This window comes from Salvelinus fontinalis, chromosome 28, assembly GCF_029448725.1.
Source record: "Salvelinus fontinalis isolate EN_2023a chromosome 28, ASM2944872v1, whole genome shotgun sequence".
NCBI lineage: Eukaryota > Metazoa > Chordata > Actinopteri > Salmoniformes > Salmonidae > Salvelinus > Salvelinus fontinalis.
In genome coordinates this window covers 9079949-9099593 of record NC_074692.1, presented here as the reverse complement: position 1 = coordinate 9099593, position 19645 = coordinate 9079949, and the positions used below count along the sequence as shown (strand labels likewise).

Genomic DNA, 19645 nt, shown 5'->3' with positions numbered 1-19645 from the left:
TCTACCATCCACTGTTTATGATTATGTCTAATTTTTCCTCTCTCTCTGGTTGTTTTCTGACAGTTTCGATGTGGACAACGGCACATCGTCAGGGCGCAGCCCGCTGGACCCCATGGCCAGCCCGGGGTCTGGGCTCATACTGCAGGGCAACTTTGTCCACAGTCAGAGGAGAGAGTCCTTCCTCTACCGCTCTGACTCGGACTACGAACTGTCGCCCAAGTCCATGTCCAGAAACTCCTCCATCGCCAGCGACATGTGAGTTTTTTCTCTCTCCACTGTCTCTCTGTTCCCCCCCCCCCCCACACACGCACGCACACACACACACACACACACACACACACACACACACACACACACACGCACACGCACACACACGCACACACCGATTAGTTACCATTGAAGTGTGTTAGTACAGAGCTGTGTAACACTACAATCAACCCCTTACCAACATGACCATCCAGTTAGGCTCCAACAGGAAATGATGTATTGACTGAAGACAGTGTATCTCCATTCAGTCTGTAGTAAGGAGGAGGAGCATCTCCTGAGGAAGCCATATCCTTCCTGTCTCTCTCTGTCACTATGCCTGAGATCCAAATGGCACCCTATTCTCTACTTTGTTTTCCCCCATAGGGCTCTGGTCAAAGGTAGTGCATTACTTTCTTTTCCCCCATAGGGCTCTGGTCATAAGTAGTGCACTACTTTCTTTTCCCCCATAGGGCTCTGGTCATAAGTAGTGCACTACTTTGTTTTCCATCATAGGGCTCTGGTCATAAGTAGTGCACTACTTTGTTTTCCATCATAGGGCTCTGGTCAAAAGTAGTGCACTACATTCTTTTCCCCCATAGGGCTCTGGTCATAAGTAGTGCACTACTTTGTTTTCCATCATAGGGCTCTGGTCATAAGTAGTGCACTACTTTGTTTTCCATCATAGGGCTCTGGTCAAAAGTAGTGCACTACATTCTTTTCCCCCATAGGGCTCTGGTCATAAGTAGTGCACTACTTTGTTTTCCCCCAGAGGGCTCTGGTCATAAGTAGTGCACTATGAAGGGGATGGGTGCCATTCTGGACGCACACTATGATAGTGTCTGAATTACCCTGCCTTAGCTTAACCCCCCACCAGAATACCACACTAAAATCACCCTGATTCTCTAAATGGTATTGACCACAAGTTCACAATATGTTTTTTCTTGTGATTGTCTCCGGATAGGTGCAGTGAAATGTGTTTTTTTACGGGGTTGGTTGGTCAGCCATAGCAGGCAGCTCCTCACCAGGTTGTATGTCACATGACGTTCATACGGAGTCCCTTTACTTTTCCCAGTTGCCACGCTGTGGTTTCTAAGGAAAGTGGAATGGGTGGACAATTGTTCCAGTAAACCAAGTTACTGTACAGAGTGTTACTCTGGAGGCAAACTGTTACTCTGGGGCTTATCATTGACCTACAGCTAATGAAGAAACAGGGTTCTTTGATATCTAACATGAAGGCTAAACATTGTAAAAATGTTTATATAGAATATACAAAATGAACAATCTTTGATGCACTAAATGACTCATTTTTCTTGGAAAAGACATAAAGACCATAGATGTCTCTAAGGAAATAGTTTACTGGCAGAATCTTTTAGAAATGTCCCTTGTTCTTCTTTATGTAACCAGTTATGTCTGCAGATATATATAGAACATATATTAAAGGTCTCATGCTGGGTACTAGCATGCAGAGACCCGTGTTGGTGGCTGGGGAAAGGGAAGAGAGGAGGGAGGAAAGGGAGGCTGGAATGCAACCTCTCGCCTAATCGCTCTCTCTCCCCTCCCTCTCTCTCTCTCTCTCTCTCTTGTCTTTGTTATTGAGAAATATTGAGAGTACAAAAAATGAAGAACACCTGTTCTTTTCATGATGTAGACTGACCAGGTGAATCCAGGTGAAACTATGATCCCTTATTGTTGTCACTTGTTCAATCCACTTCAAATCAGTGTAGAAGAAGGGGGGGAGACAGGTTAAAGAAGGATTTGTAAGCCTTGAGACAATTAAGGCATGGATTAAGATGTGCCCTTGAGAGGGTGAATGGGCAAGACAAAAGTGCCTTTGAGTGGGGTATGGTACCAGTTCTTGACACAGGTTTGCAATGCTGCTTGGTTTTTCATGCAGTTTCCCTTGTGTATCAAGAATGGTCCACCACCCAAAGGACATCCAGCCAACTTGACACAACTGTGGGAAACATTGGAGTCAACATCCCTGTGAACACTTTGTAGATTCCATGCCCCGACAAATTGAGGGAAAGGGAGTCAGTTGTCCAACTGAAATGTGTCTTCCGCATTTAATCCAACCCCTCTGAATCAGAGAGGTGCGGAGGGCTGCCTTGCACCCGTGGGTTGACTGCCTTGCTCAGGGGCATAACGACAGATTTTTACCTTGTCAGCTCAGGGATTCGATCCAGCAACCTTCTGGTTACTGGCCCAACACTCTAACCACTAGGCACCCTACCACCCCTCTGTTATGGGGTCAAAAGGTGGGGGGTTGGAGGGGGGTGCAACTCAATATTAGAACGTGTTTCTTAATGTTTCGTACACTCAGTGTACATCAATAATGTTAGGGAGAAAAAGAGGAGTGAGGGTAGCACTAGTATTATGTTTTTCATTGTTGTTCAAGACAAGCTTATCAATAAATATAGCCCACGTGTTCTGTCCTTGCATTTGTCTGGCCAGTCTCCCCAAGGATGATGATGATGTTTGGTTGTGTAGAGGGTGTGTAAAAGACCATGGATGTCGTCTCTAATGAACTCTACTATAGATTTCAATGAATGACGCCAATAGAGGTACTGTATACAGTGCCTTCAGAAACTATTCAGACCCCTTGACATTTTACACATTTTATTACGATACAGCCTTAATCTAAAATGTTTTTTTTTTTATCCTCAGCAATCTACACACAATACCCCATAATGAGTCAAAACAGCTTTTTAGAAATGTTTGCAAATTGATTACAAATATAAAACAGAAATAAGTGTTCAGTGTCCCTTTGTTATGAGACTCGAAATTGAGCTCAGGTGCATCCTGTTTCCATTGATTTTTCTTGAGATGTTTCTACAACTTGATTGGAGTCCAATACATTTTATTGATTGGACATGATTTGGAAATGCCCACACCTGTATATAAGGTCGCACAGCTGACAGTGCATGTCAGAGCAAAAACCAAGCCATGAGGTCAAATTAATTATCCGTAGAGCTCTGAGACAGGATTGTGTCGAGGCACAGATCTGGGTAAGGGTAACAAAAAATGTCTGCAGCATTGAAGGTCCCCAAGAACGCAGTGGCCTCCATCATTCTTAAATGGAAGAAGTTTAGATTCAGCAAGACTCTTCCTAGAGCTGGTCGCCTGGCCAAACTGAGCAATTGGGGGAGAAGAGCCTTGGTCAGGGAGGTGACCAAGAACCTGGTGGTCTCTCTGACAGAGCTCCAGAGTTCCTCTGTGGAGATGGGAGAAATTTCCAGAAGGACAACCATCTCTGCAACACTCCACCAATCAGGCCTTTATGGTAGATTAGCCAGACAGAAGCCACTCCTCAGTAAGGCACATGACAGCCCACTTGTAGTTTGCCAAAAGGCACCTAAAGGACTCTCAGACCAGGAGAAGCAAGATTATCTGGTCTGATGAAACCAAGATTCAACTCTTTGGCCTGAATGCCAAGTGTCACGTCTGGAGGAAACCTGGCACCATCCCTACGGTGAATCATGGTGGTGGCAGCATCATACTGTGGGGATCCTTTTTAGCAGCAGGGACTGGGAGACTAGTCAGGATCGAGGGAAAGATAAACGGAGCGAAGTACAGAGAGATCTTTGATGAAAACCCGCTCCAGGGCGCTCAGAATCTCAGACTGGGGTGAAGGTTCACTTTCCATCAGGACAATGACCCTAAGCATATAGCCAAGACAATGCAGGAGTGGCTTCGGGAAAAGTCTCTGAATGTCTTTGAGTGGCCCAGCCAGAGCCCGGACTTGAACCTGATCGAACATCTCTGGAGAGACCTGAAAATAGCTGTGTAGCAATGTTTCCCATCCAATCTGACAGAGCTTGAGAGGATCTGCAGGGAATAATGGGAGAAACTACCCAAATACAGGTGTGCCAAGCTTTTAGCGTCATACCTAAGAAGACTAGAGGCTGTAACTGCTGCCAAAGGTGCTTCAACAAAGTAATGACTAAAGGTACTGAATACAGTACAAAAAAATATGAATGTATGTACTTGTAAGTCGCTCTGGATAAGAGCGTCTGCTAAATGACTTAAATGTAAATGTAAATGTACTTATGTAAATGTGATATTTCTGTTTAAAAAATATATATATTAGCAAAAATGTCTAAAAACCTTTGTCATTATGGGGTATTGTGTGTAGATTGATGTGGGGAAAAAAAAACATTTAATAAATTTTAGAATGAGGCTGTAACCTAATAAAATGTGGAAAAGTCAAGGGGTCTGAATACTTTCCGAAGGCACTGTACGTCATCAATAACTCCCATGAATTTTGGCCTTAGTCATCAATGATTGAGTACTAAGGTTAATGTAATCTTACACACTCACCCTTGTACAAGTAACAGTTGTGGAATGTTGTGGAAGTGCATGGTGGTCAATGAAGAAGCAGATGTGTGCCTACAGATATATCCATAATATAGCCTAGCAGTGTAGTCTAGTCCTGCCATTTAGCCCAGCCTGGCCTCTGAGCCATACGAAACATACTTTGCATATTTCTGAGCACCTCCAAGACGTATGGTGTAGTTCAGGGGTGTCAAACATATGGCCCCACGGGTGATTTGAGTAAATATACAGTACCAGTCAAACGTTTGGAAACACGTACTCACTCAAGGGTTTTTCTTCATTTCATATTTTTTTACATTGTGGAATAACAGTGGAATCCTTACAACTATGAAATTACACATATGGAATCATGTAGTAACCAAAAAGGTGTTAAACAAATCAAAATATATTTTAGATTTTAGATTCTTCAAAGTAGCCACCCTTTGCCTTGATGACAGCTTTGCACACTCATGAGCATTTGTTGGTTGCTTTTCCTTCACTCTGCGGTCCAACTCATCCCAAAGCATCTCAATTGGGTTGAGGTCGGGTATTTGTGGAGGCCAGGTCATCTAATGCAGCACTCCATCACTCTCCTTCTTGGTCAAATAGCCCGTACACAGCCTGGAGGTATGTTGGGTCAATGTCCTGTTGAAAAACTAATTATAGTCCCACTAAGTACAAACCAGATGGGATGGCATATTGCTGCAGAATGCTGTGGTGGCCATGCTGGTTAAATGTGCCTTGATTTTTAAAAAAATCACAGACGGTGGCACCAGCAAAGCACCCCCACACCATCACATCTCATCCTCATGCTTCACGGTGGGAACCACACATGCTGGAATGTGTGCGCTGAGAGTCGGGAAGCAAGTTCAGGGAGTGAATTATTTAATAAATGAAAACACAATACAAAATAAGACACACGAACAGACATGAAACAGAAACAATGACGCCTGGGGAAGGAACCAACGGGAGTGACAGATATAGGGCAGGTAATCAAGGAGGTGATGGAGTCCAGGTTAGTCTGATGACGCGCAGGTGCTCGTAATTATGGTGACAGGTGTGCGCCATAACGGGCAGCCTGGTGACCTAGAGGAAGCACATGTGACACATGCAGAGATCATCCGTTCACCTACTCTGCGTCTCACAAAGACATGGCGGGTGGAAACAAAAATCTCAAACTTCGACTCATCGGACCAAAGGACAGATTTCCACCCGTCTAATGTCCATTGCTCGTGTTTCTTGGCCCAAGCAAGTCTTTTCTTCTTATTGGTGTCCTTTAGTAATGGTTTCATTGCAGCAAGACCTCACAAAAAAAAGTGAAGACCTCCACAAATCTGGTTCATCCTTGGGAGCAATTTCCAAATGCCTGAAGGTACTACGTTCATCTGTATAAACAATAGTACACAAGTATAAACACCATGGGACCACGCAGCCGTCATACCGCTCAGGAAGGAGACGCGTTCTGTCTCCTAGAGATGAACGTACTTTGGTGCGAAAAGTGCAAATCAATCCCAGAGCAACAGCAAATGACCTTGTGAAGATGCTGGAGGAAACACGTACAAAAGTATCTATATCCACAGTAAAACGAGTCCTATATCGACATAACCTGAAAGGCCGCTCAGCAAGGAAGAAGCCACTGCTCCAAAACCGCCATAAAAAAGGCACACTACGGTTTGCAACTGCACATGGGGACAAAGATTGTACTTTTTGGAGAAATGTCTTCTGGTCTGATGAAACAAAAATAGAACTGTTTGGCCATAATGACCATTGTTATGTTTGGAGGAAAAAGGGGGTGGCTTGCAAGCCGAAGGACGGGGATGGTAGTATCATGTTGTGGGGCTGCTTTGTTGCAGGAAGGACTGGTGCACTTCACAAAATAGATGGCATCATGAGGACGGAACATATGTGGATATATTGAAGCAACATCTCAAGACATCAGTCAGGAAGTGAAAGCTTGGTTGCAAATGGGTCTTCCAAATGGACAATGACCTCAAGCATACTTCCAAAGTTTTGGCAAAATGGCTTAAGGACAACAAAGTCAAGGTATTGGAGTGGCCATCACAAAGCCCTGACCTCAATCCTATAGAACATTTGTGGGCAGGACTGAAAATGCGTGTGTGAGCAAGGAGGCCTACAAACCTGACTCAGTTACACCAGCTCTGTCAGGAGGAATGGCCCAAAATTCACCAAACGTTTAACCCAAATAAACAATTTAATGCTGCCAAATACTAATTGAGTGTATGTAAACTTTTGACCGACTGGGAATCTGATGAAAGAACTAAAAGCTGAAATAAATTGTTCTCTCTACTATATTTTAGATTTTTCACATTCTTAAAAGAAAGTGGTGATTTTTTACTAGGGAATTTTTACTGGGATTAATAGTCAGGAATTGTGAAAAGCTGAGTTTAAATGTATTTGACTAAGGTGTTTGTAAACTTCCGACTTCAACTGTATATACACATTGATGACAGCATTCGCGCGAAACTGAAGGCGCAAACTACTGCTTTTAACCAGGGCAAGGTGACCGGAAACATGACCGAATACAAACAGTGTAGCTATTCCCTCCGCAACGCAATCAAACAAGCTAAGCGTCAGTATAGAGACAAAGTAGAGTCACAATTCAACGGCTCAGACACAAGAGGTATGTGGCAGGGTCTACAGTCAATCACGGATTACAAAAAGAAAACCAGCCCCTTTGCGGACCAGGATGTCTTGCTCCCAGACAGACTAAACAACTTCTTTGCTCGCTTTGAGGACAATACAGTGCCACTGACACGGCCCGCTACCAAAACCTGTGGACTCTCCGTCACTGCAGCCGACGTGAGAAAAACATTTAAACGTGTTAACCCTCGCAAGGCTGCAGGCCCAGACGGCATCCCCAGCCGCGTCCTCAGAGCATGCGCAGACCAGCTGGCTGGTGTGTTTACAAACATATTCAATCAATCCTTATCCCAGTCTGCTGTTCCCACATGCTTCCAGAGGGCCACCATATTTCCTGTTCCCAAGAAAGCTAAGGTAACTGAGCTAAACGACTACCGCCCCGTAGCACTCACTTCCGTCATCATGAAGTGCTTTGAGAGACTAGTCAAGGACCATATCACCTCCACCCTACCTGACACCCTAAACCCACTCCAATTTGCTTACCGCCCCAATAGGTCCACAGACGACGCAATCGCAACCACACTGCACACTGCCCTAACCCATCTGGACAAGAGGAATACCTATGTGAGAATGCTGTTCATCGATTACAGCTCAGCATTTAACACCACCAGCAGCACCTCTTCAACCTCAGGAGGCTGAAGAAATTCGGCTTGTCACCAAAAGCACTCAAATCAAAAAGATTTGATTTGGTTACTAATCAGGGGGAATGGGAACCAGGTGTGCGTAATGAGACAAGACAGTCCGGGGTTGGTGGTAATTAATCCAATTCAGTGACACCTAGAAGGCCGGTGACGTAGACCTCCGGAGCTGGTGAACGGAATGAGCAGCAGTACCGGGGGTATCCGTGACACATATTTTGATTTGTTTAACACTTTTTTGGTTACTACATGATTCCATATGTGTTATTAAACCCTTGAATGAGTAGGTGTGTCCAAAGTTTTGACTGGTACTGTATATATATATTTTTTTTTTTTATTGTGCGAAAAACGATCTTAATCAACATTGAAATGACTTAAACCAAATCGACAATGTGTAGCCTTTTTAATTCGTCCAGCTTGCCAACAGTCATTGTAACGAAAGCCTAACAATCAAGGAGCATCGAAAATAACAAAAACGATGGATAGAGAACTATTTTTTGCAAATTGTGACGGCAAGGAAATATAATACGTTTTAAGTGAGGCCCTCCAGACTTTTTTGACACCCCTGTTCTTGTTACTTTAGACAGAAAACGAAAGTAGCGAGGTTGCTCGGGGTGGATCAGAGGGCGTAATCCGCAACCATCTATCAAGCCAAAGGTTGCGTGTTCGAGTCGCGTCGGGGACTACATTTTAGTTAACCCTTCCCCCAACCCTTCTTCTAAACGTAACCAAATTCACCTAACCTGCTACATAAATTCACCTAACCTGCTACGTAAATTCACCTAACCTGCTACGTAAATTCACCTAACCTTTGTTATTTTAGTTCCATGACCTTTCACGTAAATGATCCTAACCTTTGTCGTTAGTTCACCTAATCACCAACGTAAATTATCCCCGTAATTCCCCTTTGTTGTTACTATGGAACAAGCAACCTGGTCTCAGAGAAAGACATATCAAAATAATACCTCTTCCAAGAAGTATGATAAGTTACATCATCAAATTCATATGCTATTGTACGACTGTATAAGACGTATGATAGTATATGTCTTCTAACAGTATGACATTTTACGACCGCAATTCCATGCATAATCTAACATAACGTAATATATCATACTAAATGGGGTGTCACAGATTTACGTACAGAATAATATGAAATGCCCTGAGGCCACATTGTATAGCCATATTACTCTAGTCTTGCCATAGTCATGGCTACAGCTGGGACCATCTCCTCTTTGTCACGCAGAGGGTTAAAATGTGAAGGCCATGTTTAGAATGTCTGTAGACAAAGGTGTGTCAAAAAATGTAATCTAACCTCTTTGTCTCTTTTTTGCAGTCATGGCGACGATATGATTGTAACACCATTTGCACAGGTGAGCAATGGCACGATTGCTAAGCAAGATGTATTGTGTTGTTGCCTAATTCCTTCAGGAAACCACAGTAGAGTATGCTATGCTGAAATTGTGTAAAAGACCCAGGCCCATTGACCAGTTTAGATGGGGCAATCACTGTTCAAGAGATTAATGTGAGGTTTTAATGTCAATCTGTCCTGATCTCCTCCAGGTTCTAGCCAGTCTAAGAACTGTACGGAATAATTTCGCTGCATTAACCAATTGTACACAAGACAGAGTGTCCAACAAGTAAGTCTTCGGAAGCATACACTGTATGCATCTTATACACAATTAACCTGTAATTACTGCTGTGTAGTAGTCTAGAGCAAGGCACAAAGCTACCCTAATTATAGATAAATATTAGTGTTATTTGGGGATTTTGGGGCTATATATTGGATATATATGTATTTATATGATATCTCCAACTGAAGTCTCTCTTTATGGTGTAATGTTAAAAACGGCTTCAGTATTCCCCATGTCATCTCTCTTTGACTGTGTTTACACAGGCAGTCCAATTCCGATCTTTTTGCCACTAATTGGTATTTTGACCACCAGACACTTGATGCTGCATTTGACACAATGTGTTGGAGAAGATGTGAATCCTTTGCTGTAGTTCTCCCCCTGCTGGTCTTCACTGGGACTACAACAGCAGCAGTCCCACTCAATAAAGGGGCCCTCCGCCATAGCCCTCCTGTTCAACGCAAGATCTGTGATGAATGGGGACTGATTCAGCTGGAAAGGGTGCAGCAGATTTACCTCTGTTAGTGAGATAGAGTGGGGAGAAAGAGAAGGGGGAGAAAGACAGGAGGTGTTAGATAGGAGAGAGATAGAATGAGGTAGTACAGTAGTAGTGTTTTGGGAGGAGATCAATGTGTATTTTGTTTCTCCCCACACCAGGAGATCACCCATGTGTATTCCACCTCCCATCACCAAGACCTCATTCACAGGTACGCTGATAGTCTTTATCTGTGTGGTCTTTGTGTTTGTTAGTGTGTGTGTCAGTGGAGGCTGCTGAGGGGAGGATGGCTCATAATAATGGCTGGAATGGAGCAGATGGAATGGCATCAAAACATGTGTTTTATGTATATTATACCGTTCCACCGATTCTGCTCCAGCCATTACCACGAGCCCGTCCTCCCCAATTAAGGTGCCACCAACCTCCTGGGGTATGTGTGCGTGCGTGTGTGTGTGTACTGTATGAATATGTTGATAGTGAAAGGAGGGAGAGAGAATACTCAGCAATATCATCCATTCTATCAGCTTGGTAAAATGCAGCAGCCCTTGATGATGGTGTCATGGCATTGTGATATGACAGACATTGGGATGGGAACTGTCAGACCAGAGATAGAGGATGAGGACATGGAGATCCTTCAGGGGGAGCCAAACAACAGGACACTGTACCAAAGCGATCCAGAGTGTGTAGTAAATACAACAGGGCTGACATGTTTGGAAGAGATACGCCTGTAGCTACAGTACAGCACAATGGGAACCAAACAGCATAAAGGCTGCAGAACAGTGGTTAGCAACCCTGGCACAGTAGCATCAGCAGGACTGTTTGACTTGCGGTTCACCTGTTTGTCTGTCACTCAGCCTTGTATGGAAAGGCTTCTGTGCCAAAGTGCTGTCAGGCTCCATGCTCCATCCCCTGACTGACAGCTCACAGCCAGACCCTACATTCCACACAGCCCTATGGGATCCTGCTAGAATCAGGTCACTACATCTGAGGCTGGGCTTAGCAGGCTGGTATGACCCCTTACCTTTCGCTCCCCACTGTAGCATTGACCCGGTATACAGGGATGGGAATGACATCTAAATCAGTGTGTCTAACTTAACACCATGAAACAAATCGGCCATTCACTAGCAATGTACTTAGTAAGCCAGAGCCAACCAACAGAACAATGAAATGAACAATATCAAGTTTGCTTTCATTTTTGTATTGTAATAATCTGTAAGCAATCTGTAATACACAGATTGTTGGTAGCCTTTGTCAAAGAGGAGAGTGGTCCACTACTACTTCAGAATAGGGCGTCTCTCTCAGGTGTTTAATTCAGGAGATGACACAGGGACCAGAATACACCTGTTCTTGAAGGGCACTTCTCGTTGCCCTCTAGCACTATGTAGGGCGGGCAGTGTGTGTGACGGGGTAAGCAGCCAACCATGTTAGTAAGTCCTGCTAGTAGGTCCCATACTATGTCAGTAGGTCCCATACTATGTCAGTAGGTCCAATACTATGTCAGTAGGTACAATACTATGTCAGTATGTCCCATACTATGCCAGTAGGACCCATACTGTCAGTAGGTCACATACTATGTCAGTAGGTCACATACTAGGTCAGTAGGACCCATACTGTGTCAGTAGTTCACATACTATGTCAGTAGGTCACATACTGTGTCAGTAGGTCCCATACTGTGTTAGTAGGTCCCATACTGTGTCAGTAGGTCCCATACTGTGTTAGTAGGTCACATACTATGTCAGTAGGTCACATACTGTGTCAGTAGGTCACATACTATGTCAGTAGGTCACATACTGTGTTAGTAGGTCACATACTATGTCAGTAGGTCACATACTGTGTCATTAGGTCACATACTGTGTCAGTAGGTCCCATACGGTGTTAGTAGGTCCCATACTGTGTCAGTAGGTCACATACTGTGTCAGTAGGTCACATACTGTGTCAGTAGGTCCCATACTGTGTCAGTAGGTCCCATACTATGTCATTAGGTCACATACTATGTCAGTAGGTCACATACTATGTCAGTAGGTCCCATACTGTGTTAGTAGGTCCCATACTGTGTTAGTAGGTCCCATACTGTGTCAGTAGGTCCCATACTATGTCATTAGGTCACATACTATGTCAGTAGGTCACATACTGTGTCAGTAGGTCACATACTGTGTCAGTAGGTCCCATACTGTGTCAGTAGGTCCCATACTGTGTCAGTAGGTCCCATACTATGTCAGTAGGTCACATACTATGTAAGTAGGTCACATACTGTGTTAGTAGGTCACATACTATGTCAGTAGGTCACATACTGTGTCAGTAGGTCACATACTGTGTCAGTAGGTCCCATACTGTGTCAGTAGGTCACATACTGTGTCAGTAGGTCACATACTGTGCCAGTAGGTCCCATACTGTGTTAGTAGGTCCCATACTATGTCAGTAGGTCCCATACTGTGTTAGTAGGTCCCATACTGTGTCAGTAGGTCACATACTGTGTCAGTAGGTCCCATACTGTGTTAGTAGGTCCCATACTGTGCTAGTAGGTCACATACTGTGCTAGTAGGTCCCATACTGTGTCAGTAGGTCCCATACTGTGTTAGTAGGTCACATATTATGTTAGTAGGTCACATATTATGTCAGTAGGACCCATACTATGTCAGTAGGTCACATACTCTGTCAGTAGGTCACATACTGTGTTAGTAGGTCACATAATATGTCAGTAGGACCCATACTGTGTCAGTAGGTCACATACTATGTCAGTAGGACCCATACTGTGTCAGTAGGTCACATACTGTGTCAGTAGGTCCCATACTCTGATACCAGGTCTCGTACTCTGTCCCATATCGTGCCCCTCTCATACTCAGAGTGCTGTAGATCTTGTATTTGGGCCACACATATCCAAGCTAAAATCCACAGGCTCTTATTGCCCTGTTAAAACAAAACACGTGTGACAAGCCAAACCTATGTACAGTATGCACTAGTGTAAGGTGCCATGACATTCAAAACCTCCTTTTCTCACAAAACATTCCACTATCTACCCGGGAACATGTGTAGCACACGGTGTGTGAATAAATGATGACATTGCACTATATTTAGAAATTATTAGAGTGCATCCATTATGGCCCTGGCCATAAAAGAGAGTGTGAGTCATGGGACTGATTGTTTGAGAGAATTGACTACTTGTAATTCATGTGAAGGCCTGTGCTGGCAGTGTCATCCTAGCCTGGGTCCCAGTATCTTTAGCTAATCCACTCTCTGTGCTTGCTCCATGTCATGTGCCAAAGACACTGGCCTTTCTTGCATCTTCAAATATGAACACTGTATCATTAATAAGCTCGAGGAGAACAGAGGATTTGATCCTGATTCATCACCCCCACAGCTATTCTCCAATCATAACGATTATGCAAATATTTAAACTCTGTCTTTTCCCCACAGAACATGTTGGTATCTGGTTTCTAAGCAACCATATTTTGTTTGTCCAGATGAAACCAGCCTGTCAAAAGTTGCTTGCTCAGTCAAAATTTTCAAACTGAATACATACTGCAAATCCAACCACAAAACATCTTAGTTTTGATTTTAAGCCTCAAAATACAACTTGTTGTTTAGCTAACAGCTAAATGTTTTTTTTTAAACTTTGTTTTACATTCTAATTCCATTTTTGAGGCTCCACATGTTATATTTGTTATTTCCAACAACCAATGAGCAATTCTCTCGTAAATCCAGCGCATATTGAATGTTGACATTGCCGAAAGGCCAGTCTCTTTGGGAATGACAAGGATTGTCAAGGAGTGAAATTTGATCTAAAGATACTGGTGCTATCCTGCTGAGAAGGACAATAAAGGAGGTCATGTAGAACAGTCCAAATGGGACATGGAAAGGCCAATGGGGCATTAGACGAGCCCTGCCATGAGTCCCACATGACATTTAGGCTGGTCTCTTTCAGCTACGTCCCCCTCCTCCCTCCCCTATCACTTTATTTATTAGACATCTGTCCATCAATGTATCGATTGGTTGGTGTTTGAAGACGGCTATTTTTAGTGTGGGCTAAGAATAGACTGGATGAGGAGAATAGACCAATGAAGAGTGCTGTAGCTGTGTGAACTCTGACCTGAGGAGAAAAGATAACACTCGTCTTGTGATCCAGACTAGGTGGTGAGGGAATGGAACAGCTGTCCGTTTATTAATGGTTCATTGCATTCTTGTTACCATGGCATTCTTGTTACCCCTGCACACATCTATTGCTATGGGCACAAGCATTGTTCATGACACAAACTGTTCACACCCCTCTTGTTGGCTGATTTATTGCAACGCTATACATTTTGCCATTTTAAACCTAATTTCATGCAATTCTACACATTTTGCATGTCTTATGTGTGTTCATGTCATATTTGAGTGACTCAAACATTAAAACAAAAGCTGTGGGCTAAAAAACATAGCTAGAAAATGTTAGCTAATTGATCTGGACATTTCTGACCAGTTCTAAATGACTCTCTAAGGTCTGCAATGACTGACATGACAAGAGGAAAACTGGTGATGCACAAACCGATTATCGAAATTGCACCTTGTGCATTCTGCTATTACAGAGCCCCACCGTTTGGGAACCACTGGTATAAGGGACAAAGTATTGCCATGTAGCTGTATCTCTCAAATAGTTTCCTTCTGCTTTAATCTCGTGAAGATTGGACATAAAATATAATGGATTTAAACCAATTTGGGTTTTGGTTTCATTGTGGCGAAGTTGGTAGAGCAAGGCTCTTGCAACACCAGGATTGTGGGTGTGATTCCCACAGGGGACTAGTACAAAAAAGTACAAAAATGTATGAACTCACTACTGTAAGTCGCTCTGGATAAGAGCATCTGCAAATTGACTCAAATCTAAATGACAATGATGATTTCCAAAGCAATGGCAACATATATTAAAACAACAACATGTCCTTGCTGGCGGTATGTACAGGATTACCCCTCTCCCACTTCCAGTCCAGCTCCAGTGTTCCTAGCTGCTCCGGTCCAGTGTTTGGTAGCAGCCTGGCGTCTGTGCAGCAGAGTGGTCTCTCTGTGCGCTGGTGTCTGATGTCGCACTAAGCATGAGAAGAATGTCATTGACGTCAGTGCAGTCTCTGTCAGAGAGAGTGGCACCCCAGCCACAGAGAGAGAGAGAGAGAGAGAGAGAGAGAGAGAGAGAGAGAGAGAGAGAGAGAGAGAGAGAGAGAGAGAGAGAGAGAGAGAGAGAGAGAGAGAGAAGAGAGATTGAGAGAGAGAGGAGAGAGAGAGGAGAGAGTGAGAGAGAGAGCAATAGAGAGATTGAGCGAGAGAGAGGAGAGAGAGGGAGAGGAGAGAGATTGAGAGAGAGAGGAGAGAGAGAGGAGAGAGTGAGAGAGAGGAGGAGAGAGAGAGAGAGAGAGAGAGAGAGAGAGATGTAAAAGTGTTGAGCTTGAAAGACAAAGGAGAATGACAGAGAGATTTAGGGCCGGTTACAGTGATGCAATGCTGATGTTTGAGGCATGCTGGGAAAATGACTGTACATGTTGCACACACACACACATAGCCTATACTGTACACATGTGGGGAACGTTCCTTACTTTGAACCGTATTACTGTACATTTGGCACATAGTACATATGCAGACACCAGTGGCAGTCGGTGCCATTTAAGATTAGGGAGGACAACACATTTTTTTTCATGAGCATGGCCTTATTTCTATTACAGCATATTAGATGACTGTTATTCATATTCCATTCACCCAGTTCAATGTAACAGCGATATATTTAGGCTACTACATGATACTTGAATTTTCTCTATACCCATCATGAGGTTGCTACATAGGAAAATGTGAGTAATGAAGGTGACAGACAGTGACTCGTTCAGTACCGCCTTGCACACTCTTGGCTGCATCTAGCTGATCTAGGGTGGAATCATTCGTCCAAACAGTTGCAAATTAGAGTCTCTATTGGATAAATTCAGGTAGGTCTAACCCCGTTTCGTTCCGTTTGCTTCAGTTCAAGAAACTTTTTCTACAGTATCGGTGGAATGAGTACACCCCTGATCACCCGCACACACAGTTCGCTTTCATAGCAGCCACGTACACACAAGCTTATTAACTCAAATGGATGAATTGAAAGTGTGGGTTCACAGCTCCAATCCAGATGTATTGGTCATTAGTAAGACATGGTTAAGCAAGAGTGTTTTGAATACTGATGTTAACCTTTCTGGTTATAACCTTTTCGGCAAGACAGATCTTCCAAAGGTAGGGGAGTGGCAGTCTTTACAAACGATCACCTTCAGTCCTCTGTTGTCCCCATCAAGTCTGTCCCCAAACAATTTGACTTGCTGGTTTTAAGCATTACACTTTCAAATAGCTCTTTGTTGACTGTTGCTGGGTGTTATCGTCCTCCATCAGCACCGACCTGTACCCTACCTGCCCTAAGCTCTCTCCTGGCCCCTTACACTAAGTCTGAATTTGTCCTGTTAGGTGACCTAAACTGGACATGCTTAAACCAACTGACCAAGTCCTACAGCAATGGAACTCCCTAAATCTTTCTCAGATTATTACCAATCCCACAAGGTATGACCGCCCAATTATAGCTGATTATAAATCCATAATAATACATATATTATCACCTAATGTATGTTAGATCTTTTTATCAACATTATACGTTTTGAATTTCTATTTGCTATTTATGGTCTGTAGCTGCCTCATTGACCTGAGCACATGCAACTGTTTTTGGAGTAAAAAAAGCCTAATGTATGGATTATTTTGACTATATAAAATACTCAGATGAAAAATATTGTGCTATTTGTCACAGACTACTTTGTGTCAAAGTTTAACAAGGACTCTCTCCTTCTCAACAGTGTCATGATCAAAGATATGATCAAGAGCCTCACATACAGTATATCATTTGGTCAATGTACTGCCACTGAATGAATTGTGAGCAAGGCCTCAAAAAAGCTTTATATACCAGAGCTGTAAGAAAAGTGCTATATATTATTGAAACAATGTTGCGATTGTCTGTGAGAATGCCAACAGGTGTGGTTCCCGTGGGGGAAAGATTCTATTGGGGTAAGGTTCCTGTGGGGGTTGCAATGGAAGCCAAGAAGGGGAGTGAGGTGTGTGTGTGTGTGTGTGTGTGTGTGTGTGTGTGTGTGTGTGTGTGTGTGTGTGTGTGTGTGTGTGTGTGTGTGTGTGTGTGTGTGTGTGTGTGTGTGTGTGTGTGTGTGTGTGTGTGTGTGTGTGTGTGTGTGTGTGTGTGTGTGTGTGTGTGTGTGTGTGTGTGTGTGTGTGTGTGTGTTCAAACACACATGCATGTGGGGGTCTGGGAGAGGAAGTGTGTCCATCTGATGAATGAGCATGTGCCTGAACTCAATTTTATACACTAATTGTAGTCTCACCCATTCATTTCTAATGACCGGAGATTTTTGACCGTGAACACCACAGGTGTACAAAAGTGAAAAATAAAACACCCAAAATGTTTTGGAAATGATCAAAATGTATTTTGTGTTCAGATGCCGTGTGGACAAAGTCGAGGAACCTTATGACAATCAGATTAAATGAACTACATTTCTCAGAGAGAAAACTAGTAAATCGGTCCAATTCGACCGGAACACAGCAAGAGGGTTAATTAGGTTTTGAGAAGGTGACACACTCTACTAATGAATGATTAGAGAGGCTTCAGTGCAGTGCTTACATTTGCAATGGAAATAAGGAATATAGAATATAACAGAAATTACAAATATTTGATATACTCTTATTTGAGGTTTGAAAGGGGTTAGAATGGACTACTGATACCTCACCATAACATTGTTTGAAATTGTCATTATTCAGAGATTATTCCTCTTTAAAAAGCATCACTACCCATAACTCTCTTTCTCAGTCATCTGTCTCAGACACATACCTCATACGATACATCAGAGAAACCGTAGTCGTTTGAAGGGTCTGGGAAAAACCCGTGAAGCTCTGTCTCTTTCTCCTCTCTCTCCCTCTCTTTTTCTTCATCCCTCTTTCTCTTTGTCTTCTCTTATCTGTCCACCTACTTTCCCTCACCCCTCTTTCTTTCTCCGTTGAATGGACACGCAAATTGAGCTCCAGCTCCACTGCCTCATACTCCAGGCCGGGCTTTCTGTGGGGCCCTCCCCTATCCACAGTGCAGTCCTCTCAGGCTTTAGGTACAGCTCTGAGGAAGAGCAGCGATCTGCCGTCTGGATACCAAGGATGCTACACACACATCATCTATAGGACGGAGCCCAGACTCAACACACACTCATTGGATTATAGCGTTGGCATGTAGCGTTTCTGCTGCAGGGAGGCTGAGTGATGTGTTACGGTTAGCTCTCCATCTGGTGTGTGTGTGTGGTGTGTGTGTGCGGTAAGCACGCACCCCACAGCTAGCCAGCCAGCCAGCCAGGCAGCCAGGCAGCCAACCAGCATGCTACAGTGTGCTCCCCTTTGTTCCAGCCTGGTGATGAAACCCTGCTGGTTGTGAGATTCTGGACAGCGTCTGGACCTACTGCCCCTCCTCCACCCCCATCCCTCCCTCCTCTCGTCTATCCCTCTGTCTCTCCATCCTTCCCCTGGGCAGACATGGGCCTGCTATCCAGACTGCTCTTCATCCTTCTCCATGACTGGAATTATATCTCTTCTATGGACTGTATACTGAACCTCAGACACACACACCACTGAGATACTGGGATTCTGTGTGTTGTTGTGCGTGTGTGTGTGTGTTTGTCTTTGTCTCTGTTTTGGTGTTGTCTGTATCGTATCCAAACCTAAGGGGCACCTTCCATATTCTCAGTCTCTGCTGTGATTTGAACTGTTGCTGTATTAGGGGTGCTTGGGCTTCAACAGCCTGGTGCAGGGTTTTGGGCTAGGTTTAGGTTCCAGGACGATACGCCCCTGTCATTCCTCCAAAGGTTTGGACAGTAGGACTATTGGACACGGAGGGGGGTCTCAGGGATAGGTTTCAGGACTCTAAGCTCCTCTGGTCTCACCCTATCAGGGTGTCTGTCTTGGGGTGGAAATCAGACTTGTGACTTGGCCTCTCTCACTCTCCTACTGGCCCCTCTGCACCAGTATGAAGAGTCACCCATGTGTCCACTCGGGGCATCTCAGCATTGCTGTGTGTGGGGAGGCAGACCCCGGGCCAGCAGTCTGCGCTAGCCCCCTGAAGCGCCGCTGTACTGACCCCCTGCCCCCCTGTCTTGCCCCCCCAGAGGAGGCCTATCAGAAACTGGCCACTGAGACGCTGGAGGAGCTGGACTGGTGCCTTGACCAGCTGGAGACCTTGCAGACCAGACACTCAGTCGGCGAGATGGCCTCCAACAAGGTAAGGACAACAACCCTTTACTTATTATTGTGTGTCATATTTAGTTGCGTTTGAGTAAGTGTTTGTTTAAAAAAACATGGAGGTGAGATATTTTGCAATGAAGATTGTTGGCTTCCCACACTGTTGGGGAACAAACTTTGACCAGTGTCTTGGGGTCAGAACCTCTTTTCTCAGAGAGATCTGGTAAAGTGTGTCATCTATCGATGGAATGATGTGTCCATTTGACCGGGGCGCTCCTGTGGGCTGTGAGTGTCTGGAACTACATGATCCATGTTGCCAAATACTGGGTTTTCCGGACTGTACTGTTCTGTGTATCCAGTTATGCTAGAGGAAAGGTCTGTTGAGGTACTGTAAGGATTGACTATCTCTT

The 19645-nt window shown here is 44.1% G+C and overlaps 1 protein-coding gene across 6 annotated transcripts in view; it reads left to right on the top strand.

Moving 5' to 3' along the window:
* Positions 1-19645, top strand: part of LOC129826069 (cAMP-specific 3',5'-cyclic phosphodiesterase 4D-like) — a 375111-nt gene that overhangs the window by 336242 nt on the left and 19224 nt on the right. For all 6 annotated transcript variants that reach the window (XM_055886372.1, XM_055886371.1, XM_055886373.1 and 3 more), the window contains 5 exons: positions 64-255; positions 9190-9226; positions 9417-9493; positions 10142-10191; positions 19163-19275. In XM_055886372.1, the coding sequence (XP_055742347.1) occupies positions 64-255; positions 9190-9226; positions 9417-9493; positions 10142-10191; positions 19163-19275 (469 nt within the window). The remainder of the gene's footprint in view (positions 1-63; positions 256-9189; positions 9227-9416; positions 9494-10141; positions 10192-19162; positions 19276-19645) is intronic.